This window comes from Glycine max, chromosome 8 (assembly GCF_000004515.6).
Source record: "Glycine max cultivar Williams 82 chromosome 8, Glycine_max_v4.0, whole genome shotgun sequence".
Classification (NCBI taxonomy): Eukaryota; Viridiplantae; Streptophyta; class Magnoliopsida; order Fabales; family Fabaceae; genus Glycine; species Glycine max.
Window position 1 is genome coordinate 15,194,911 of NC_038244.2, and position 19,732 is coordinate 15,214,642.

The window sequence follows — 19,732 nt, forward strand, 5'->3', positions numbered from 1 at the left end:
TATAACATATTTACAACTTTTTTTACTTGTTTTTTTTATTCCAGTTATTTATAATTTTTAAAAATATTTCCAAAAATATTAAGAGATAGTAACTAAATACATTTTTGAATTTAGTTAAATTTTTTTATTATTATAATACTATAGAGACTATCATCCCCTAAAAAGTATAAATTTATATTTTAAGATAAATGTGACCTTATATTTTTTTTCTATATCACAGGTATTTTTTATTAAAATTAATTTTATTCGAATCTAAACATAATTACATTTAGGACTAAGATTCCAACCTAAAATAGTTAGGAGAAAAAAAAATCCTCATGCTCGGTGGCAAACGTCATCTTAAATAAAAATTTGGAAAATACAGCCTATATATTAAAAATATTTATTTTCTTTGAATTTTAAAATTTTAATGATATAAAAATAAATATTTACTGTCAAATATGATCTTTCCTTTACTGTAGCGTAGGAAGAAAAAAATTGCAAGGTTGGTTGGATTGAACGTAAAAAAAATAAAAAAAAAAATATTAGTAATCAGTGGCACACAGAAAAAAGAGAGAGAGTCTCAATCCTTCAAGGGCAAGTCCTCCTCCTCGTCCTCGTCGTGTTTCTCTCTGTTCTGATTCGAGATCCGCCATGTCCATGCTCTTCAGATTCTCTCTCCTCCTCCCTCTCTTCCTCTCTACGGCCTTTGCTTCCGAGTCAGATCATAGGGTAAGGTTTCCCGATTCCACCGCTCGATCCACTTTTGCTTCATTATTTATTTATTAGATCTACCTTTCAATTTCGCTTTGGTTTTCTCAGCTGCGTGCTTTTTTTTTTTTTTGTGTGTGTGTGTGTGTTCGTTCGTGTTGTAAGTTAGTGACATGGTTTGGTGATTTGGCTTTAGATCTCAGCTGTTTGCTTACTCGTCTCCATTAATAATCATTGACATTATAGTTTTGGATGTGATTGGATTTCAATTTCAGCTCTTCCCTGTTCTGTTATTAATTCATGGTTTTCGCTATGTTTGGAATTCTAAGTATTCTTTCCCTTTCATTGGACTCCACACGTGAGAAACCCGTGCGGTTGATGTTCAACATTTAGGGGAATTCCTTGTTGTTTGGTTGCTTAGTCTTTTAGTTTTCATGCATGATTTCGACGTACAAGCTTCATAATTTTGCAATCTTTTTTTCTTAACTTCAAAATTGCAAGAGCGGTGGTTTTACAGTTGTTTGTGTGTTTGGTTTTACTTTAAGTCATCCAAAATGGCGATGAAATATCATCAACTAACGTGATTTTAGGTAAATGTTCACGTTTTTTTTTATTTCGTGATGAAGAATTGATCCCGAGTCTAGAATTGGTTTCAAGTTGAAGCAATTTTATGTAGCTTTTGAGTTGGATTGGAAATTTTATACCGTGTTTTACTAGTAACTTTCTTTTAGAATAAAAAGGCATCCAAACATTAGTGGTGGGTTTTCTTTTGTGCCGTCTATTAGCAATCATTTTTGTATTTTGAAGGTTGAAATTATGGACAGACCTATCCAATGGGGAAGTTCAGTTTGAGAACAATTTGAGTGCATAATCTAGGACTTTCTGCCTCTCTGAACATCAGGAGCTTGGGTGTCAAGTCTTACCTTTGCTAGAAGCTTGTCAATGTTGGGTTGGACTTTGACTGGTAGTGTTTGTGTTTTGTTTCATAGATGAGCTTCATGTTAACCTCAATAAATCAATTCATGGATACAACTTAGGCGAAAATAGTAATTGGTACACTTACATGAATCCTTTTCTAAATGTCTTTAAGCATCTGTAATTTTAATGGTTTTATCACTGGATCTCCCTCATTTCCTTGAGCTAGGAGTAAAGATATATATGTTTCCTTTATTCGTAAGTAGCTCCCAGTCAACAATGGCTATCTGTTTAAAACATGTATTGCATTTTATTGTAGTATCAACAAGATGACCCAGTTATCCTTTGGGTGAACAAAGTTGGTCCTTATAACAATCCACAAGAAACGTACAATTATTACAGCCTACCATTTTGCCGTTCACCTGGTAATCCTGCACACAAATGGGGTGGTCTTGGTGAGGTCCTGGGTGGCAATGAACTCATTGATAGCCAACTTGAGATAAAGTTCCTAGGTATGGAGGTTTCTTTCATCCTATTTATTTCATAAGACCCATCAGTTGACAAAACTGGCTTTAACAGTTATTTTATAATTAATTTTTAAGGAAATGTGGAGAAGACCACCTTTTGCCGTATAGAACTTGATGAGGCAAAGGTTAAACAGTTCAAGGATGCAATAGAGAATAATTACTGGTTTGAATTTTTCATGGGTATGTTGCACTGTTTCTTTCTTTCACATATTACTTAAGAGAATTGGTAGAATGATTATACTTCTATGTAGTGAAGAAATTCTAGACACTGGCAACAATTTTTTTGTATTTGGCCATTGCATAATATCCACTCTGCAGGATATTGCCCTTAACTCTGGCTTAGCTGCCCAATCAACTGCTGTAACTTGTTGGATACAGCCCAAAACCAGTTTCATTCAGGGATATGCCCCCGGAAGTGGCTAACAATAGATTTTAATTGTGAATGATATGTTAAATCTTACAATCAACCTGGATGAGACCTGCTGTTATATTCATGCAATTGCTTTTGAGAGTCTGAGAAGTCTAGTTCAATGCTGTTAGGGAAGGAGAGGCTTGCAGCTAGGGCTTTAGATTAAGTTATTGAATGTTGCTTTTACTGATTTTTGTGCAATAGTCTCAGTTGAAAATGATTTATCAGAGTCCTTTAAAATTAAATAAAAAGATTTAACTTATGGATTTCTCTGTAACTGTTGTGGCATTAATGTCATGGGAATTCTTTCCCTAATTCTAAGAACGATAGACATTTATATTTACCATTTTGTCATTTACATCCATAGAGAATTATTCATGAGTAGTTACTACATTTCATCATGTGGGAATATAAATTATTGATGTATAAATGATGAAATTTATATTTTTAGATATTATACAGCATGACACATCGATTAAATTAGAAACACTTGAGCCTGGAAGAGCAGTGCCCTGCTCAATTTTGATCCTTCAAATTCAATAACTACAACCACAAGTCCCATCAGGCTGGGTGTTTTGTGATGTACATATTTTTGAACGCTGATAGAAAGGATGAAGTTAAGAATTCTTTATGTGAAGTCATTGCTTAAGCATTCTTGACTAATATTATAATATCCTGAAGTAAAAAAGGTGTAAGGGAATCTTGATGCTGTAGAGCTCATCCTATCCTATGTGGGGGGTCTAGGGATGGGTTTCCCCTGATAGGTAGGTCTATAGTAGGCAGCTGTACTTGGCACTTGCAAAAGGTTGATTCCATGACTTGAATGTGTATTGACAACCCAACCTTAGCACCAAGGTTCTGTTTCAATAATATGAAAAATCGTTTGTTTAAAGTTATTCATTAAGCATTTTTCAATACCTTAGCAAATGTTGGACAATTGATATTATGTTGTTTTGATAGGTGTAATGATGTGAGTCAGGGTTTCTTCTATGGTTTGCCCCTTATAATGTTTTCATTTTTATTCATATATATATATATTTTATAAATTTTCCAAATAACTTACTCTTGGCATTCTTTCTTTCCATGGTATATCTATTTGTTGGTCGTCAATGTGCTAATCACAAGTTCAGATGACCTTCCATTGTGGGGTATGCCTACAACTGCCACTTTCTCTTTATTTTGATTTGATTTTGCATTTCATTGATTGATCATTGTAAAAGGTTCTTTTATTCATGTTTAAGGGTATGTTGGCGAGTTACATCCTGATAAGAACGGTGATAATGGCAAGCATGTACTTTACACACACAAGAACATAAATGTTCAATACAATAAAGATCAGGTCAGAAGTTATTTAAGTATCTTTGCTACCTTATGCTGTTTTGGGATTCATGGAGTGCATACTTAGGTTAGGTCCATTTCATTGCAGATCATTCATGTTAATCTAACTTATGACAACCCAAGGCCTCTGGAAGTAGGAAAATCTTTGGACATGACATATTCTGTCAAATGGTCTCCTACGAATGTCACTTTTGGACGCCGATTTGATGTATACCTGGACTATCCGTTCTTTGAGCATCAGGTGAAAATCATTGCTGCTAGCTTTGTATTTTAGATTGAAGAGGTGTTTATTGTTGGTTACCTGCTATGTGTTCAGTCATGTGGATCCTATCTTAGCCATGTCACTGAGAGAACTTTGATCCGTTTTCTTTCTGTAGATTCACTGGTTCTCCATTTTTAATTCTTTTATGATGGTCATCTTCCTTACTGGATTGGTGTCAATGATATTAATGCGAACATTGAGAAATGACTATGCAAAGTATGCCCGGGAAGATGATGATTTGGAAACTCTGGTTAGGCTTTCTTGATGTTTGTCTGTTACTATTATTATTATTATTTTTAAAATTTATGTGTGGAACATAGATTCTGTTTTCCTGGAAAGTTCATTGTGGTTCTGATTGTCAATTCTTGTTCAACCCCCAAATATTTCCAGGAAAGAGATGTTAGTGAAGAATCTGGCTGGAAACTTGTGCATGGTGATGTTTTTCGGCCTCCTCGCAGTTTGGTTATTCTTTCAGCTGTTGTTGGTACAGGTGCTCAGCTTGCATTGCTGGTTCTTCTTGTCATCTTGTTGGCTATTATTGGGATGCTGTATGTTGGGTAAGTCCATATCCTTAAACTGACCTGTAATATTGCTCTGAATAATGCTTTTGTTAATGAAGTGTGACTGTCTACAAAATGGACTTAAATGCTACATGTGCATATTGTTTTCTGCTTATACATTTCAACTATCACTGAATGCTCCCTTCCTCTAGTTTTCCTATTGACTATATCTTTTATGTCAACTTCTTCTCCCATCATTATTATGTAACTTTCCTTCAATGTGCAGACGAGGAGCCATAGTCACAACCTTCATTGTTTGCTATGCTCTCACATCTTTCATTTCTGGTTATGTGAGTGGGGGAATGTACTCACGTAATGGGGGTAAGAATTTGCATTGATCTTTGCTACATGTTTGTTTGGGTGCTTCTCTCTCCCTCTGAATGATTATAACCGTGCTTATAATTTTCAGGTAAAAATTGGATTAAATCCATGATCCTTACAGCATCACTGTTCCCATTCATGTGCTTTGGAATTGGTTTTATTTTAAACACAATTGCTATATTCTATGGATCTCTAGCTGCAATCCCCTTTGGTACTATGGTTGTTGTCTTTGTTATATGGGCTTTTATCTCTTTCCCTCTAGCACTTCTTGGCACAGTTGTTGGAAGAAACTGGAGTGGTGCTCCAAATAATCCATGCCGTGTGAAGACCATTCCTCGTCCCATTCCTGAGAAGAAATGGTACCTCACACCATCTGTAGTTTCGCTGATGGGAGGACTGCTTCCCTTTGGCAGCATATTCATCGAGATGTATTTTGTATTCACTTCCTTCTGGAATTACAAGGTGAGTTAAAATGCAATTACTTTTCTGGGCCATAAAAGATTATTTTTTCTTCCCTTTGTTTGGTACAAGGTTTACTTTTACTTTTTTAGAGCCGAGCCAATAATTATTTCATGAGAACAATATTTCTATATAATGGTCTTTCAAGTAGTAAAGTAATTCTTAATATTTCTGTGAATGCTGAGTAAATATAAGCAAAGTTTCTTATGCGTTTTTTCCCCTTCCACTATGACAAACAGGTGTACTATGTCTATGGCTTCATGCTACTGGTTTTTCTGATTCTTACCATTGTTACTGTTTGTGTGACAATTGTGGGGACATACTTTTTGTTAAATGCTGAGAACTACCACTGGCAATGGACTTCTTTCTTTTCAGCTGCCTCAACAGCTGTTTACGTGTATTTGTACTCAGTATACTACTACTATGTGAAGACGAAGATGTCAGGCTTCTTCCAAACCAGCTTCTATTTTGGATACACTTTGATGTTTTGTCTTGGGCTGGGAATTCTGTGTGGTAAGTCTTCAGTTTAATTGTAATCTCTGTTTGGATTGTGTGTTCACTCTGCAGAATTGGGATACCTTGTCCTTAGTCAATTGCCAAATACCTCTTTTTTATATTAATATTAATGCTAGAGTAGAGTGTTCTTAATCTTATCATATGGATTAAATTTTTCTCCAAATGTGCAGGAGCTGTGGGTTATCTTGGTTCGAATTTGTTTGTGAGGAGGATCTACAGAAACATCAAGTGTGACTAAGGCTTTTGTAGGAGTCTGAGACCAGAGCACTTCCATATGTTTGTTGCTGGAGACAATAAATTTCTTAGAGGAAGCCTCTGGTCATGTGTGGGGACCAAACAATGTTTGCAGGTAGTAAGTATCACAGGGTTGAGGATGGATGGGGATGCATTTTTTCTCTATGTCTAGGGGATGTATTCTTTTCTCTATACTAGGGAGGCCCTGAGGTTTTTTCCCTGACTGTTTGAAAGCCTAGATTAGAATGCAGGGATTGATCTTTATAATTTAGATAGTTAGCAAAATATCAGACTCGTTGCTTTTTTTTTTTTTTTTATATAAATAGGTGCCCTATTGACGGACTGATGTCTGATTCCCCTACACGGTTTAGCTATTGTACGTAGAGGGGATGAAGTCTCGGAAATGAATTTTGTGCTTCTGAATTTTGTATCAAATCTGAATATCCTCTCTTAACTACTTCCTGCACATCTCTCCCTCTTTGAGTTTTAAATCATTGATGTGCTTTCTTTTTGCTTTTCATTTTCGCCTTATAACGTTTTAGGCTGATGCATAGTCGGTTTCTTAACCCGTGCTGTTTAGTATTTTTTATTTTTTATTTTTACTTCTGGAGGTTTTCGTAGAAAACATGGGATGTAAAATGCAGCACTGCAAGGATAAAACACGAACATTTAAAAAATTAATTTTGAAATGAATAATTTGTGTTTAGATGTTTTATCTAACACAAGTTATTTGAAGTTGTTTTAACTTCAAATTAATTTTTGACTTAAAATCAATTTCTTGATACAAAATCATGTGAATATTTACTTAAAATTAGATTAGTTTTTTTTAGTTTGATTTAAGCAGACTCAATGATTTGGTTGTATTGTAGTCTTCGATGGTCAAGTGTTAAGCAATATAGTTACATTGGAATTTGGTAAGACTAAAATTCAATATATTTTTTTTTTCACAATTACTTATGTGCTTGGAAAATTTTCACAATGCAATTTCACAAGTCGCAAACTAGTAGTTAAGTCGTAATAGCATTGCAAGTATCGGAAGCTGGATTTTGTGGTTGATTCCTTCTGGCGTAATATTCAATGTCATAGTATCATTAAATGTGATAGAGAATATTCCTAATATTTCTCATAAAGCCATTTAAATAAAGCATAACATGTTATTGTGGGGTGAGGATAGTGGCAGCTACCATGGTGAACAATCTGTGGTGATAATAGACATAGATAGATTGAGGCATAAAACATTGGTACGCGACAGATAGGGTGACTCACGTTGGTGTTGGTTGTAAGCACATCACTAGCATACACACTATTTCCTTTCCACACAAGCTGTGTTATTGTTATCTATCTATCAATCACAAGAACAAACAGCATTAGCAATGGCGACCACAGCGGCGTTGTGTGGCACTATGTTGAACACCTCCTTCCTGAGGAGGCAGGCTTCAGTGAACATCACAAGCCTCAAGGCTAACGCTAACACTGTGTTTGGTGTAAAGGGAGGACGTGGAGGCGTGTGACTGCCATGGCAAGTTACAAGGTGAAGCTGATAACCCCAGAGGGAGAGCAAGAATTTGAATGCCCAGATGATGTATGCATTCTTGACCAGGCAGAGGAGAAAGGCCTTGAGCTTCCCTACTCATGCAGGGCTGGTTCTTGTTCTGTCTGTGCTGGCAAAGTGGAACAGTCAGATGGTAACTTCCTTGATGATGATCAAATTGTTGCAGGATTTGTTCTCACCCGTGTTGCTTACCCTACCTCAGACGTTGTCGTTGAGACTCACTGGGAGGAGGAGCTCACTGCTTAAGGGCCTGTTAGTTTGGATACAAGACTATAAGTGTTTATGAGAGCTTCTCTACTTATTTGAGAAAAATAGAGCTTTTTTCCTACAGAGAACTTCTCAAAAGTACTTTTCGTCTTAGATCCAAACAGACTCTTAAAATCTGACCACTACAGTGCGTGAGACCTAAAATAAACTTTGAGCTAGAGGAACTTCCATCTTTACTTTAAATGAGAACATATGTGTTGCTGCCTTTTTACTTTGTAAAATCTAGTAACACATGAATTTTTGTTGGTGAGTCTAAACACTTTAAATGAGAACTTCCATCTTTACTTTGAATGAGAACATATGCTTGATGAGCTTCAGTAGCCTTATCTTTGGACTGGCTCTGCCACTTTCTTCCTTAATTTCCCCCATCATGTCTGTTGCGTTTATCATGAAACTTATTATGCATTTATTAATTACTTCCACCTGTACCTGTAGTAGCAAACTGAACTTCATTGTTGTGTTGTAACTATATTAATCTTTTCCCTACTGTTTTTGCACAGAGTGGTTCAATAACAACTGATTTTCCTTGTTATATATATGCAATCAAATTTTTTGTGCTTTGTGCATGAATTTTCTTTCTTTTGTGGCATACCCTGCCACTGTCAATGATGCTAACTTGCATCTTACCCACGTTCTCAACATTTTAATGATTTTATGACTGATAATGGCTTCTTACCAGTGTTGGTAACTTCTACAAGCCGATGGTACGTGGCTTCTCATTCGAGTTCTTAAATCTCTTTTTTTTTTTACGGACAAAATGTTAGTTGTTAAATTATTAGTGAGAGAGATTCGAACCCACTACCTCTTCCTTCCCTCTTCCCTCTTCTTCCTTTTCCCTTCAACCACTAAGTCAACCTTATACAAAATAGTGTTAATGCGGAGGATTAGAGTTTCAAAATTGTACGGCCAAATTTTTTTAACCTTCATATCACTTAAAAGAGAGAGAGATGATATATCTAATTGTATCCGCGGTACAATGCAGCTTCTTCATTCTTGACTACTTATGTGTCTATGCTTGAGAACATTTAAGAATGATTTGTACATCTATGCTCTATGAAGTTCCAACTAGTTCTGAAGTAATATGAAACATTAATTGATCATGTTTTCTGAAACAAATCAAGAAGAGTGATAGCTTTTGCTTCCTCTCCTCTGTTGTGGGATGGTTGTGGGGGATTAGTATATACAGATTCTGACGACAAATACTCAGCCACCTTGGTTGAATTTTTTTCTGGGTTGTTATTAGAAGAAGTCTCAAAGTTCAGCTGGTCTACTGAAGTCACTGTTATCTGATTCAAAGACTCTAAGGACGAGCTTCGAGTTAGAGTGCCGGATACTACTGTTATTTCGTCCCTCTCATCAATTGTTGATTCGAGGGAACACACTGATCTTGCGGTGTGTGAATGCAACGAATCATGCTTAGACTTGTGTTTTACTCTTTTACACCAACTATGCAGGGACTCTCTAACACTCTCCGTTACTAAGGCCTTCTTACATCGAGAACCCATCTGCAGTGAGTCATCAAATCAAAATGGGATCAAATAAATTTTCTGTTGTAACACTAATACAAAATATGAGAGTTAAGCCAACCTGTGAAACTATTACGTTCAGGGGCACTGTCATATAGCTACACCAGAACTGAACAAGAGCACTGCAAGTTGTTAAAAAAAGAAAAGAAAATGAGAGTCCCTGCAGATTGAAGTATTGGAGAATCCGGAAAATTAGTCAAGAAAATAAAACAAAGCATTCTTGAAAAGAGAGATGAAACCAACCCAGATGCCAACCGAATGATGATCATGTAATGGTTTCTCATGAAGCACGATCGTTCTTGGAATCCCCACTAGACAAACAAAATCAAGAAAATTCATCTAATAAAAGCATGTGATAAGTGATAAGGCCTGATATAATCTTGAAAAATTGAATTCTTACCAATGTCCAAATAAACGTTGCCATTTCAAAGGCATTCTGCATGAACAGTAGAGAAAATAAGAACAAAGAACACAATCATGCAGCATGACCCGACTACAAATAATGTGTTATCATTTTTTACCTGAAATATGACAAATTGTATCACCCATAACAGTATATCCGGTTTTTTGAACCAAAAAAGTTCATCACGTGGCTTTACTTGTGTCCGAGCAGATGGACCTGTCTGCTCCATAATTTCAAGTGCTAAAGTGGATACAACATGCTGAAGTTTTGTTCCTATCAACATGACAAGCTTTTACGAGTAGAGAAATCAGACCTTAAGGGAACTAAATTTCAATGGACTGTCTCATTTTGATTTGTTGAAATATCAAATTAGAATATACATACAATTGCAGGGATAAATGATAGCCAGAAGTATATATTCAGACCTGCAAATTCAGAAACTTAAATATCTGAGAAAGTTAAGCAAAGTCACTAACAATATGCAAATCTTCAATTCTGAAGAAAAGTTACCATGGATGTTCACGAAGATGCAGACTATGGCATAAATCCAAAGAGGCCAGCTGCAAAATTGAAAAAAAGAAAAAAGGTTATTCAGCTCTAAGTTTTCTCATTGTTTTTCTTTAATAAACCTTTGGTAGAAGTCTAATGTTGATTAGAAAAAAAAACATTGGTATTTGCTACAACAACTTTGGAGTTTCTTACAGGAAACATCATTTCTATTGACTCCATTCCCTATGTTAATCACGAGCATTCTACGTTAACTAAGCAATTTACTTTTAATAAGTTGCAGGGGTTTGCAACACACCAATTAAAAGGAGAAATCCATTTCAAAAGGGTTCATACCTTATTCCTAGAATGCCATGAAATTCATCTTCCATGCTTCGAACCATATATTGATGGAAATTATAAGACAACGGCAATTTGTGTTCCTGTAAATTTACAAAGCAGAGAACAATTAGACTAGTGGTGTGGATTAAAGCTAGTGAGGATGATGACAAACAAGTTAATCCTTAAATTCTTATAGTATGAAGATCTTTTAGGTGAAGAATGGCATGAATTTTTGTGATTTGTGAATGCAAAGTTACAGCTCAGTCCACCACGTTTAACATTTAGAAGGTTTCTTCAATATAGAAGAATTTAAAGATTAGGCCATCAGGGAATAGTAATGGACAAACAAATTTCCAGGCATGCATTAATTTATCCTAAATCCCTCAGCAAATAAAAAACTTACAGTTATGAAACCTAAGCGGAGTGCAAGGTAATCTGATTTTTGTATAGAGCTTCTAAATTGCCGCACAAAACAGAGCTACAAGGTCAGATCACAAATTTTAATCCATCATTCAGACGTTCAAAATAAGCACAAGGCTGAGACTAACAAAAATTAGAATCAAGGAGGAAAGTTGCTAATAATTTCCAATCCAATATTTCCTTATCTTGTCATACTATATAAACCGAAAGATGTTTAGATAGTTCAATTGCTGGCGGAATGATCTATCAAAATGTCATCTCAGTAAAAATAAGCACACGAATAATTAAGGATGCTCTATTTATGTTGATATATATATTACCATCCAGTTTAGGATTGGACTCCTGCTCCATGGATGAGAAGTGTGATGGAAAACAAATGTTGTCTGCCGCCTCATCACCTTGATTTTCTTTCCTGTTGAACAACAGTTAGTAAAAGTATAGGCCATATTACATGATGCAGAAGTTATTACATGAGAAACAAGCAAAAAAACCAAGCTTGGAGGGCTGTACCCTCAATCATTCGTTTATACATTGACAAGATTCCCATAGTGGTTGGTCAATGAAGTACCATTATATGCTATTTACCTTGCAAGTTTCCACCGGTTGCCATCGCAGCCTGATTTTCCCATCTGCGCCAACTATAGATCTACAAACACATGCAACAAAGAGAAAATAAAGGCATGCAAGCAAATTGCTGTATTGTGTGTCATTTGTGTCCAGTAAAATATTTCATAAATTGATCTCAGGTGCTCTATCAAAGGACATGAACCTGATAACCAAAAATAGAAAACAACAGCAACTAAGACAACGCCAAGTGATTGGAACAAAGATCTCTTATAAAGAAAATCACTTTCGTTGTTCCTAGTACACTATCAAAGGCTCAAACAAAGACACTGTTAATATATGACCATTACTGATTTATAAGAACATTGACACATTTGATAATTTGTCAATATACCTGTACTGAAGTTGCTAAAACACCTCAAGGGTTTATAAATGTGCCAAGGAGAAATGATGTACATAATCCTATATAATAAGGTGGAAATCATGATGACTGACCTTGCTCATTGCTAAACCAACAGCCAGACAACTATACAGAACATGAGTGATCCCAAGAACAAATAAGAACCGATGCAGCTGCTCAAGACCCTCATATGAAACAAATGGTTCATGGCCCTGCATTCATTTATTAAAATTATCAGAAGAGCACTTTGTAGTATTTCAAAGAAACAGATATTTGATCTCAGTTTGTTCAACAGAAGATAATGCCCTGCCGTTTGTTTTCCTGTATGTTTTCAATCTTCAACTAATTTTTTTTTGTAAATGAATTTCTTGTGAAGGCAGAAATCACTTTACAGCAGACTGTTACCTCTCCACATTGGTTGAATGCTCCACTATTAATTTCTTGAGGGAAGGAGGAGGAGGAGGAGGAGGAGGAGCTTTGATGCATGATATTCTCATTGATGCCGAGGTCTTGCTCAGAACAAATATAAAAGCGACTGCTAAAAAGTGAGGAATTGACACAAATTTCAGAGATCCACCTTGCACTTTGTGCCAATAGCAAAGAGATAAGGCCAAGCAGCATCAGTTCTAAGAAAGGAAAGGAGTAATCCAAGTTAAAATACAAAAATGAAAATTAAAATCAGTAAAGCGCGCTTAGCTGACATAAGGCATAATGGAATCATACTTAGTTAGTGTCCTTCTTTACCTTCCTTAATTTTCTCCAGTGAAGCAAAAAGTGCCTTCCTTCTTGTGTTCTTCAACCACTATATAGGAATGAATGGCATTAATATTGAAGTTAATTATATTATGATGGCAAGTAGCAGCTAGTAGCAAGAAAGGAAAGAGTGAAAAAGTGTTTAACCTGTCCAAAGCGATAGATTGAACGCTCAACCAAGAAGCAAACAAAGACCATAAGAGTAACAACAGAGGCAACTGAATATGTTGGCGTCTCAGCCAGAGAACGACCTCGTTGCAGCACCTCTGCCATATTTCACTTCAAACCAACAACAAGTTGAATGCTTAGTTTTGATTCCACCACATAAATGCCAGCCAGATGGGATCCAGGAAATGGGGAAGTATCTTAGTTTATTCTTAGGTGAAGGTGACGAAGTGCATGTGGCCATTGGAAACCTCCCTTGCCTTTCATCACAACAAACTCATTATTTTATTCTTATTTTTAAGACTTAAATATCTTTTTATACATTGAATATTTGTTATCATATTATATCATTACTTAATGTCTCTATAAAATTGTTAAGTCATCACTCAACAGAATAAAACTAACCATAATTATAATAAATAAAAATTTGAAAATATTAAATAATAAAATAAAAAAGATAATAAATTTTAAAAAATATATTACATGTATAAAAAATATTTTTATTTCTATTTTTAATTATTATCTCACACAGCCTAACACAACCTTGCTCACTTTCCACTCTCCTCTCCAAATTCAAAACCATGCACATGGAGGCTTTCCCACTTTCCCATGTAAGCTTGTTAGCAAATTTTAAAGTTGCAAGGGTCCCAAAAGAAAACCGGTATATTCTCTGGATGTGGATGATGTAGGAATTTACAGCAAACCAAACAAGTTCTGCCAAAACATCAACAACAAAAAGGAAACGGAGAAAGTTAGGTTAATGATTATTATGGCTATGTTACGATTAAATTACCGTTGGTCAAGTATTTTTTGTGTGTATCTTGATCAATAATAACAAATTTTAATGCACAAAATAAAAAAATAAAGAATTTAATGTTTTGAAAATAAAAATATTTGTAAATTTCGAGCTAAAATCCAAACACACTTAAAATGTTTCTTCTAACAAATAACTGGCACACGCTTTTTTTTTTCTTTTTCCTATGACATAACTGACACGTTACATAACTCTAGGATGATATTTTTTCTATGAATAATGTTTTGTGGATGTGATTTTTATTTTTTCTCTCTCTTAAGAAGGACACCCAAAGTTAGAGTTTTTTCAAGGTACTTTAAGTTCATATTTGATTTGGAAAAGAAAAATTATAGAATTTTAAGTCAAAAGATAAGGCATATGTATATTGAGAATTGAATTTTTATTATTAAAATTTAGATGACTTAAATGTAAAATAAAATATTACATTTTACTAGATGAACTTTAATTGAATGAATGTGGTGAAAGTTATTTTTGTTTCAACTTTCAAAAAAACTTATTTATTATAGTAAAATATTACATTTTACTAGATGAATCTTATATTATTTTAATAATGTTAAAAAAATCAATATACTGTTCCTTAGATTTGTATTAAAGGGGGTGTAATTTAGGAATTTTTTGAAAAAGTAGTATATTTTGGAAAAAGATAAGAAAGAGAAGGTGTAGTTTGGGAAAAAAACCCTCTAAATGTTGGTATTGAACAACCGACCCTCAATTTCATCTGTGGTGTATTATTTCCGCATGTGAAAACAAACAGCCTGAAAGTGCATTAGAGAAAAAGACATTAAACAGGGTAATAACTTGAGACATGACAATGTAACATAAGTAGATAAAAGATGTTAAATGAATTTTTATATTACCGATGTGTCTATGTATTATTGGTTTACTTTGGTGATTGTTAGTATTTTATAACTATTTAAATTTATAGTATTTGATTAAAATATATCATATAAATAATGATGTTGTGGAAATGTTGTGGAGGACACTTTTTAGTTTTTATATACCATAGTTTCATTTTAATTCTTTTATTTGGGTCGATTTGATTCTTTAACTTTTAAACTGCATTTTATAACCATTGTAAATTGTAAAATATTAATCTTATTTTCAAGTTGACCAAATGGCCTAAATTGAATTTGAAAGTTAAAAGATCATATCATATTTCTTAAACGATAAAAAAACAAAATTAAATCTAAAAAATGAGATAAAACTTAAAAGACAAAAGTATAACTTGGCCTTTATTAAATTATATAAAATTATTCATGACTTAGTAACTTTGATAGAAAAATGCATAAAAAATTAAAAATAAGAAACCAAAAGTATAATTTAATTCTCATGTCAATAATCGGGACGGATCCACTTGAGATACAATGGGAGATAATTACTCCCACAAACTTTTAAAATCCTCTTAATGTGATATATAAGTGAAATTATAAATTGTTCTTATAATATGGAATTTAATAAAAAAATTTAATTTATAATATTAGTATTTTCTCTACAAAATTTTATATATAATTATTATCTCCATAACATAATATTTCTTGATTTGTCACTATTAATAGTTGATATTATTATCCTGTATAAATCATGTTAGCGTTAGATAAGTTATTATCAAACTTGTTATGTCAGACTAAACTATTAATAATGAATGATGATCTAAATTTAAGATAAAATTCACAAGTTTTTTATAAATTAATGGACAAAATGTAAAAAAAAGTTAAAGGATAAAATTCGTGAAGTTATAAAAAATCAAAATTTACAATTAAGCCTTCTATATAAAAATATTTAGTGAATTGAATTAATAGAATATTAATAAGTGAACATTATTAGTTGGTTTAATCGATTTTGCAAGGATGATATTAGTTTGTATAGCAGACAAACTTTCAAAGCTTAATTTTCTTTTTGGTGAGAAATATAGGTGGGAGGATTCACCCCACCAAATTTCCCCTCTTGTTGCCTTTGATGCATCTCACCTTATTTATGGTTGACTAGTATAACTATACAAGTATCCAGTTAAAAAAAAAAAAGATTTTGCAAGGATAATGTTATCTAGAAAAAAAAATGATTGGCAAGGATGATCAAACCAATAAAAAACAGAAAAAAATGTAGAAAAAATAAATGAATGTAAAAAAATAAATATAAAAAATAGAATTTATTTTTTCTTTACACATTTTTTGACACATTATTAGTCATTGATTGACTATAGATGTATGCAACATGTTTTTTTTTTTGCTTTTTTCGTGTAAAAAAGAACTATAAATTTATGCAATAATTTATCCTCTTAATAAAAAAAGAAGGGGCATGTTATAGTATTTACCTAGGTGCAATTGCATTCATACTTTGTAGCATTTCATTTCGTTCCTTAAATATTCTTCACTTACGTCCCTCAAAGTAAAGAACAGAAGAGAAGAAAACGCCCTACCTAAAACCCTAATCTCTCAAAACCCTACATATGGCGTCGTCGTCGTTAATTCGCCTCCGCCGCACCATCAGAACACTCTCGGGCATCTCCCACTCCTTGTCCGCGACTCATGCGGCGTCGTTTTCCTCCCCCATCGGGTGCGGCGTTTCATGGAGTTTGCAGTCACCGAAGAAGGGTGTGGTTCAGTCCCGTTCATTCAGGTCAAGCTCAATTTCACTTCTATCTTTTCGATCCTCGCAGCGGCAGAACAACATCCCCGATGAGATTGGTCCCGATACCATTCTCTTCGAGGGCTGCGATTACAACCATTGGCTCATCGTCATGGAATTCAAAGACAACAACAAACCCTCTCCCGAAGACATGGTTCGCGTTTACGAAGAGACTTGTGCCAAGGGTCTTAACATCAGGTTCCTCTCTCAAATAATAAGTCTTTCTCATAATTATCAGAGTTTTTTTTTTATCGGCAAATGTTAGTTTGTTAGTTTTGTTAGAAATATCAGTTTTAGTTTGTTTCTTAGTCGTCGTGGTTTTTCTTTGAATGCGTGCGTGGTTTTAGTTTGGAAGAGGCCAAGAAGAAAATGTATGCGTGCAGCACAACAACTTACATAGGCTTTCAGGCAGTCATGACTGAAGAAGAGTCCAAGAAATTTGAAGGTATTTATTTGTTCCTACTTTCAAATTCCATGACCCAGTCCAGAGAAAATCATTTGATGTTTGATTTGCTGCATCTTAACAGGTCTTCCCGGAGTCGTCTTCGTGCTACCAGATTCCTATATTGATCCGGTGAACAAACAATATGGAGGTAAGTTTTGTTTCTTTCTTTTCAGAAGTTTGGTCATGCCATAATAAGCTGATTGAATTGAATCTAATTCATTAGTAGTTCAATTTCAATGGTTTGCTACCCTTTTGATTGTAAGAATGTTTCTGAATGACATTTTCTTGTGTGATAAATAGGAGATCAGTACATTAATGGAACAATTATCCCTCGACCTCCACCAGTACAGTATGGGAGGAATCAGGGAAGACGAGACTGGAATAAGAGTCCTGGTCAATACAACCGGCATGAGAATCCAATGCCAAGGCCTCAAGGGAATCCCTCTTTCAATAGTCAGGGACCCATGCCAGGGGGTGGAAGGAACTATGGGCCTTCACAAAATTATCCACCCCAACAGAACTATGGTCAAGCAACCCAGAATTATCCGCCCCAACAGAACTATGCCCAAGCATCGCAGAATTATCCACCCCAACAGAATTATGGCCAAGCATCGCAGAATTATCCACCCCAACAGAATTATGGCCAAGCATCACAGAATTATCCACCCCAACAGAACTATGGCATGACATCACAAAATTATACACCCCAACAGAACTATGGCCAAGCATCGCCAAATTATCCACCCCAACAGAAGTATGGTCAGGCACCACAAAATTATCCACCCCAACAGAACTTTGATCAAGCACCACAGAATTATCCACAACAGCAAAGGTATGGGCCATCTTCACCACAATATGCACAGCAGCAGAGCTTTGGACCACCTGGTCAAGGAGAAAGAAGAAATTATATGCCACAACAGAACTTTGGACGGCCGGGACAAGGGGAAAGAAGAGATCCTGTGCCTAGGCATGGTGCTTCAGAGGTGAGGGGTGATACTTTTACCCCATCATATGCGCAGGATTTCAAACCAGCATACATGGAGGGATTTGAACAGGCTAAGCTGGGGAACCATCCTGCCAAAGAACAGGCAGGGTCACAACAAAGGTATCCACCTTCTGGCCCAGGCTTTACTGGAGAGGTATGGTAGAGACCTAAAAATCTAGAAATATTCGAGTTTCTGATTCTGGATCAAATTAGTCATAATAGAGATAAAAACGGATGCTTCTCTCTTTTCTTCTTTTTTTTTTTTATATTAAATATAGTTCAATATTTTATACTTGTGTGAAATTGTAATTGGTGAGGCTACATCTCTGTATTCTTTGCTAGTGGAAAAATTATTAACTTTGTCTCAAATCAATGGAAAAGATGACTTGTTTTTTGTTGTTTTTTGCAGGGAAGATAGTGATAGTAATTGAGTTAGTGGGCGGCTTGTATTAAAGTACTAATCACATTCTAAGATGATTGTTTGCCCTTGCCATTTGGTGGAACATTGATTTATTGAGCTGTCGTTGTGTATCCATCAATTTTTAGTTGCACTATTCTGTGACAAAGTTGGATGTGGTATGTAAAGTTAGTACTGGCTGCAGGCTTGTTGTTTGAACATGCTTGAACTATGAATTTCACGTGGCTCTTTCCTGTCTTACTCCGCTCCCATTCTCCTTCTCATTGTAACGGATAGAACAATGAATAATGTGGATTTGCGTTCTCTAAGTCATGTGACAATGTAATCAGTTTCCGTAAGGGCCATTAATGCTACAGCCCACAATCATGTCTTTCTCTTTTTGCTTGATTTCCTTATACTTCATTTGGGATTGTATTTCAAGTTTTGGAAGTTCTAATACTTCAAATGTTAAAAGTACTTAGTGCGGTTGAAGTCAAGTAAAAAAGAGATCAGATCAAAGGATTCTTGTGTTAGTGACTGAGAATCGTTGGCAATAAAACATATTCAAAGAATGGTCTTACTTGGAAGTCTCCGAGACTGAGGCTTATTTAACAGTGAAAGTATAATCTTGAGGGTTCCTAAAGAAAATCAGACTAAAAAGTTTATATTATCTGTGGAAGCGCTTGTGGCTAAAGTTGAAATGGATTTAATAATAAAAAAGAATGACATGGATTCATGTATGCTGGTTTGAAAAATTTTATGCGAGTCTCTTATCACATGCAAAATTTTACCCCAACAGGACTTGGCTAGTATTTAATGCGAGTCTCTTTAAGTCTTACCACAAGGAAAATTTACCTAAATCCGGACGTGTTGAAAAGTGTAACTAAAATTCCTATAGCACTGGACTTGAATAAAAAAGGAGATCATGTGAAAGTAATAGCATAGAAAATAAGTTTAAGGTATATATTTTCATCTTTTTTTTGTCTTTATATATAATTGGCAATTCCACCAAACTTGTGTTTATGTAGGTAGGTGTTACAGAATGTCACTTTTGGGATGAGCAACTTGATGGTCTTGTAGAACCAAATAGCCTAGAATTCGTGTCTTTGGATTGTTAACGAATTTAAAAAAAATGATGGTGTCGCACCATGATTTTTACCGCACCAGACCTTGATCCACCGCATTTCTAAACACTTGATAATAGTGTTTGGATTGGCTTTATGATGAGAAATAATCAATTAATTTTTTATGTTAAAGACAAAACATTAAATGGTTGTTTCTATTTTTTCATGATATCACCATGATTTTATGGGATAAAATTGATTATTATAAGTTATCGAAGCACACTATATTTTAC

At 34.7% G+C, this 19,732-nt stretch overlaps 3 protein-coding genes and 1 pseudogene across 4 annotated transcripts; 3 read left to right on the plus strand and 1 right to left on the minus strand.

The window, feature by feature from the left end:
- The first annotated feature begins 530 nt into the window (after positions 1 to 530).
- On the plus strand, positions 531 to 6,685 carry LOC100800535 (transmembrane 9 superfamily member 1). Its single transcript, XM_003532946.5, has 12 exons — positions 531 to 711; positions 1,925 to 2,117; positions 2,208 to 2,312; positions 3,672 to 3,689; positions 3,783 to 3,880; positions 3,968 to 4,120; positions 4,257 to 4,391; positions 4,532 to 4,698; positions 4,928 to 5,022; positions 5,111 to 5,484; positions 5,721 to 5,994; positions 6,168 to 6,685. The coding sequence occupies exons 1-12, from the start codon at positions 634 to 636 to the stop codon at positions 6,233 to 6,235; spliced, it is 1,758 nt and encodes a 585-aa protein (XP_003532994.1). The 5' UTR covers positions 531 to 633; the 3' UTR covers positions 6,236 to 6,685.
- Positions 6,686 to 6,841: 156 nt separating this feature from the next.
- LOC100812803 (ferredoxin-A-like) lies at positions 6,842 to 8,463 on the plus strand (annotated as a pseudogene).
- A 474-nt stretch (positions 8,464 to 8,937) lies between these two features.
- LOC100801624 (MLO-like protein 4) lies at positions 8,938 to 13,338 on the minus strand. The gene is made up of 15 exons (XM_014779097.2): positions 13,092 to 13,338; positions 12,936 to 12,993; positions 12,597 to 12,817; positions 12,287 to 12,403; positions 11,813 to 11,873; positions 11,548 to 11,639; positions 11,211 to 11,285; positions 10,823 to 10,908; positions 10,490 to 10,539; positions 10,364 to 10,404; positions 10,098 to 10,268; positions 9,977 to 10,012; positions 9,820 to 9,887; positions 9,638 to 9,698; positions 8,938 to 9,555 (listed from the first exon to the last, which is right to left on the minus strand). The coding sequence occupies exons 1-15, from the start codon at positions 13,215 to 13,217 to the stop codon at positions 9,148 to 9,150; spliced, it is 1,671 nt and encodes a 556-aa protein (XP_014634583.1). The 5' UTR covers positions 13,218 to 13,338; the 3' UTR covers positions 8,938 to 9,147.
- A 2,903-nt stretch (positions 13,339 to 16,241) lies between these two features.
- Positions 16,242 to 18,768, plus strand: LOC100813339 (multiple organellar RNA editing factor 1, mitochondrial). Of its 2 annotated transcripts, none has more exons than XM_006585435.4 (5): positions 16,242 to 16,746; positions 16,896 to 16,993; positions 17,076 to 17,141; positions 17,294 to 18,132; positions 18,388 to 18,768. In XM_006585435.4, exons 1-5 carry the CDS (start codon positions 16,370 to 16,372, stop codon positions 18,394 to 18,396), a joined length of 1,389 nt encoding a protein of 462 aa, XP_006585498.1. In that variant the 5' UTR covers positions 16,242 to 16,369; the 3' UTR covers positions 18,397 to 18,768. The 2 variants fall into 2 exon arrangements, with proteins under 2 accessions (XP_006585498.1, XP_006585499.1); XM_006585436.4 differs by having other exon boundaries at positions 17,294 to 18,098.
- The last annotated feature ends 964 nt before the right edge of the window (positions 18,769 to 19,732 follow it).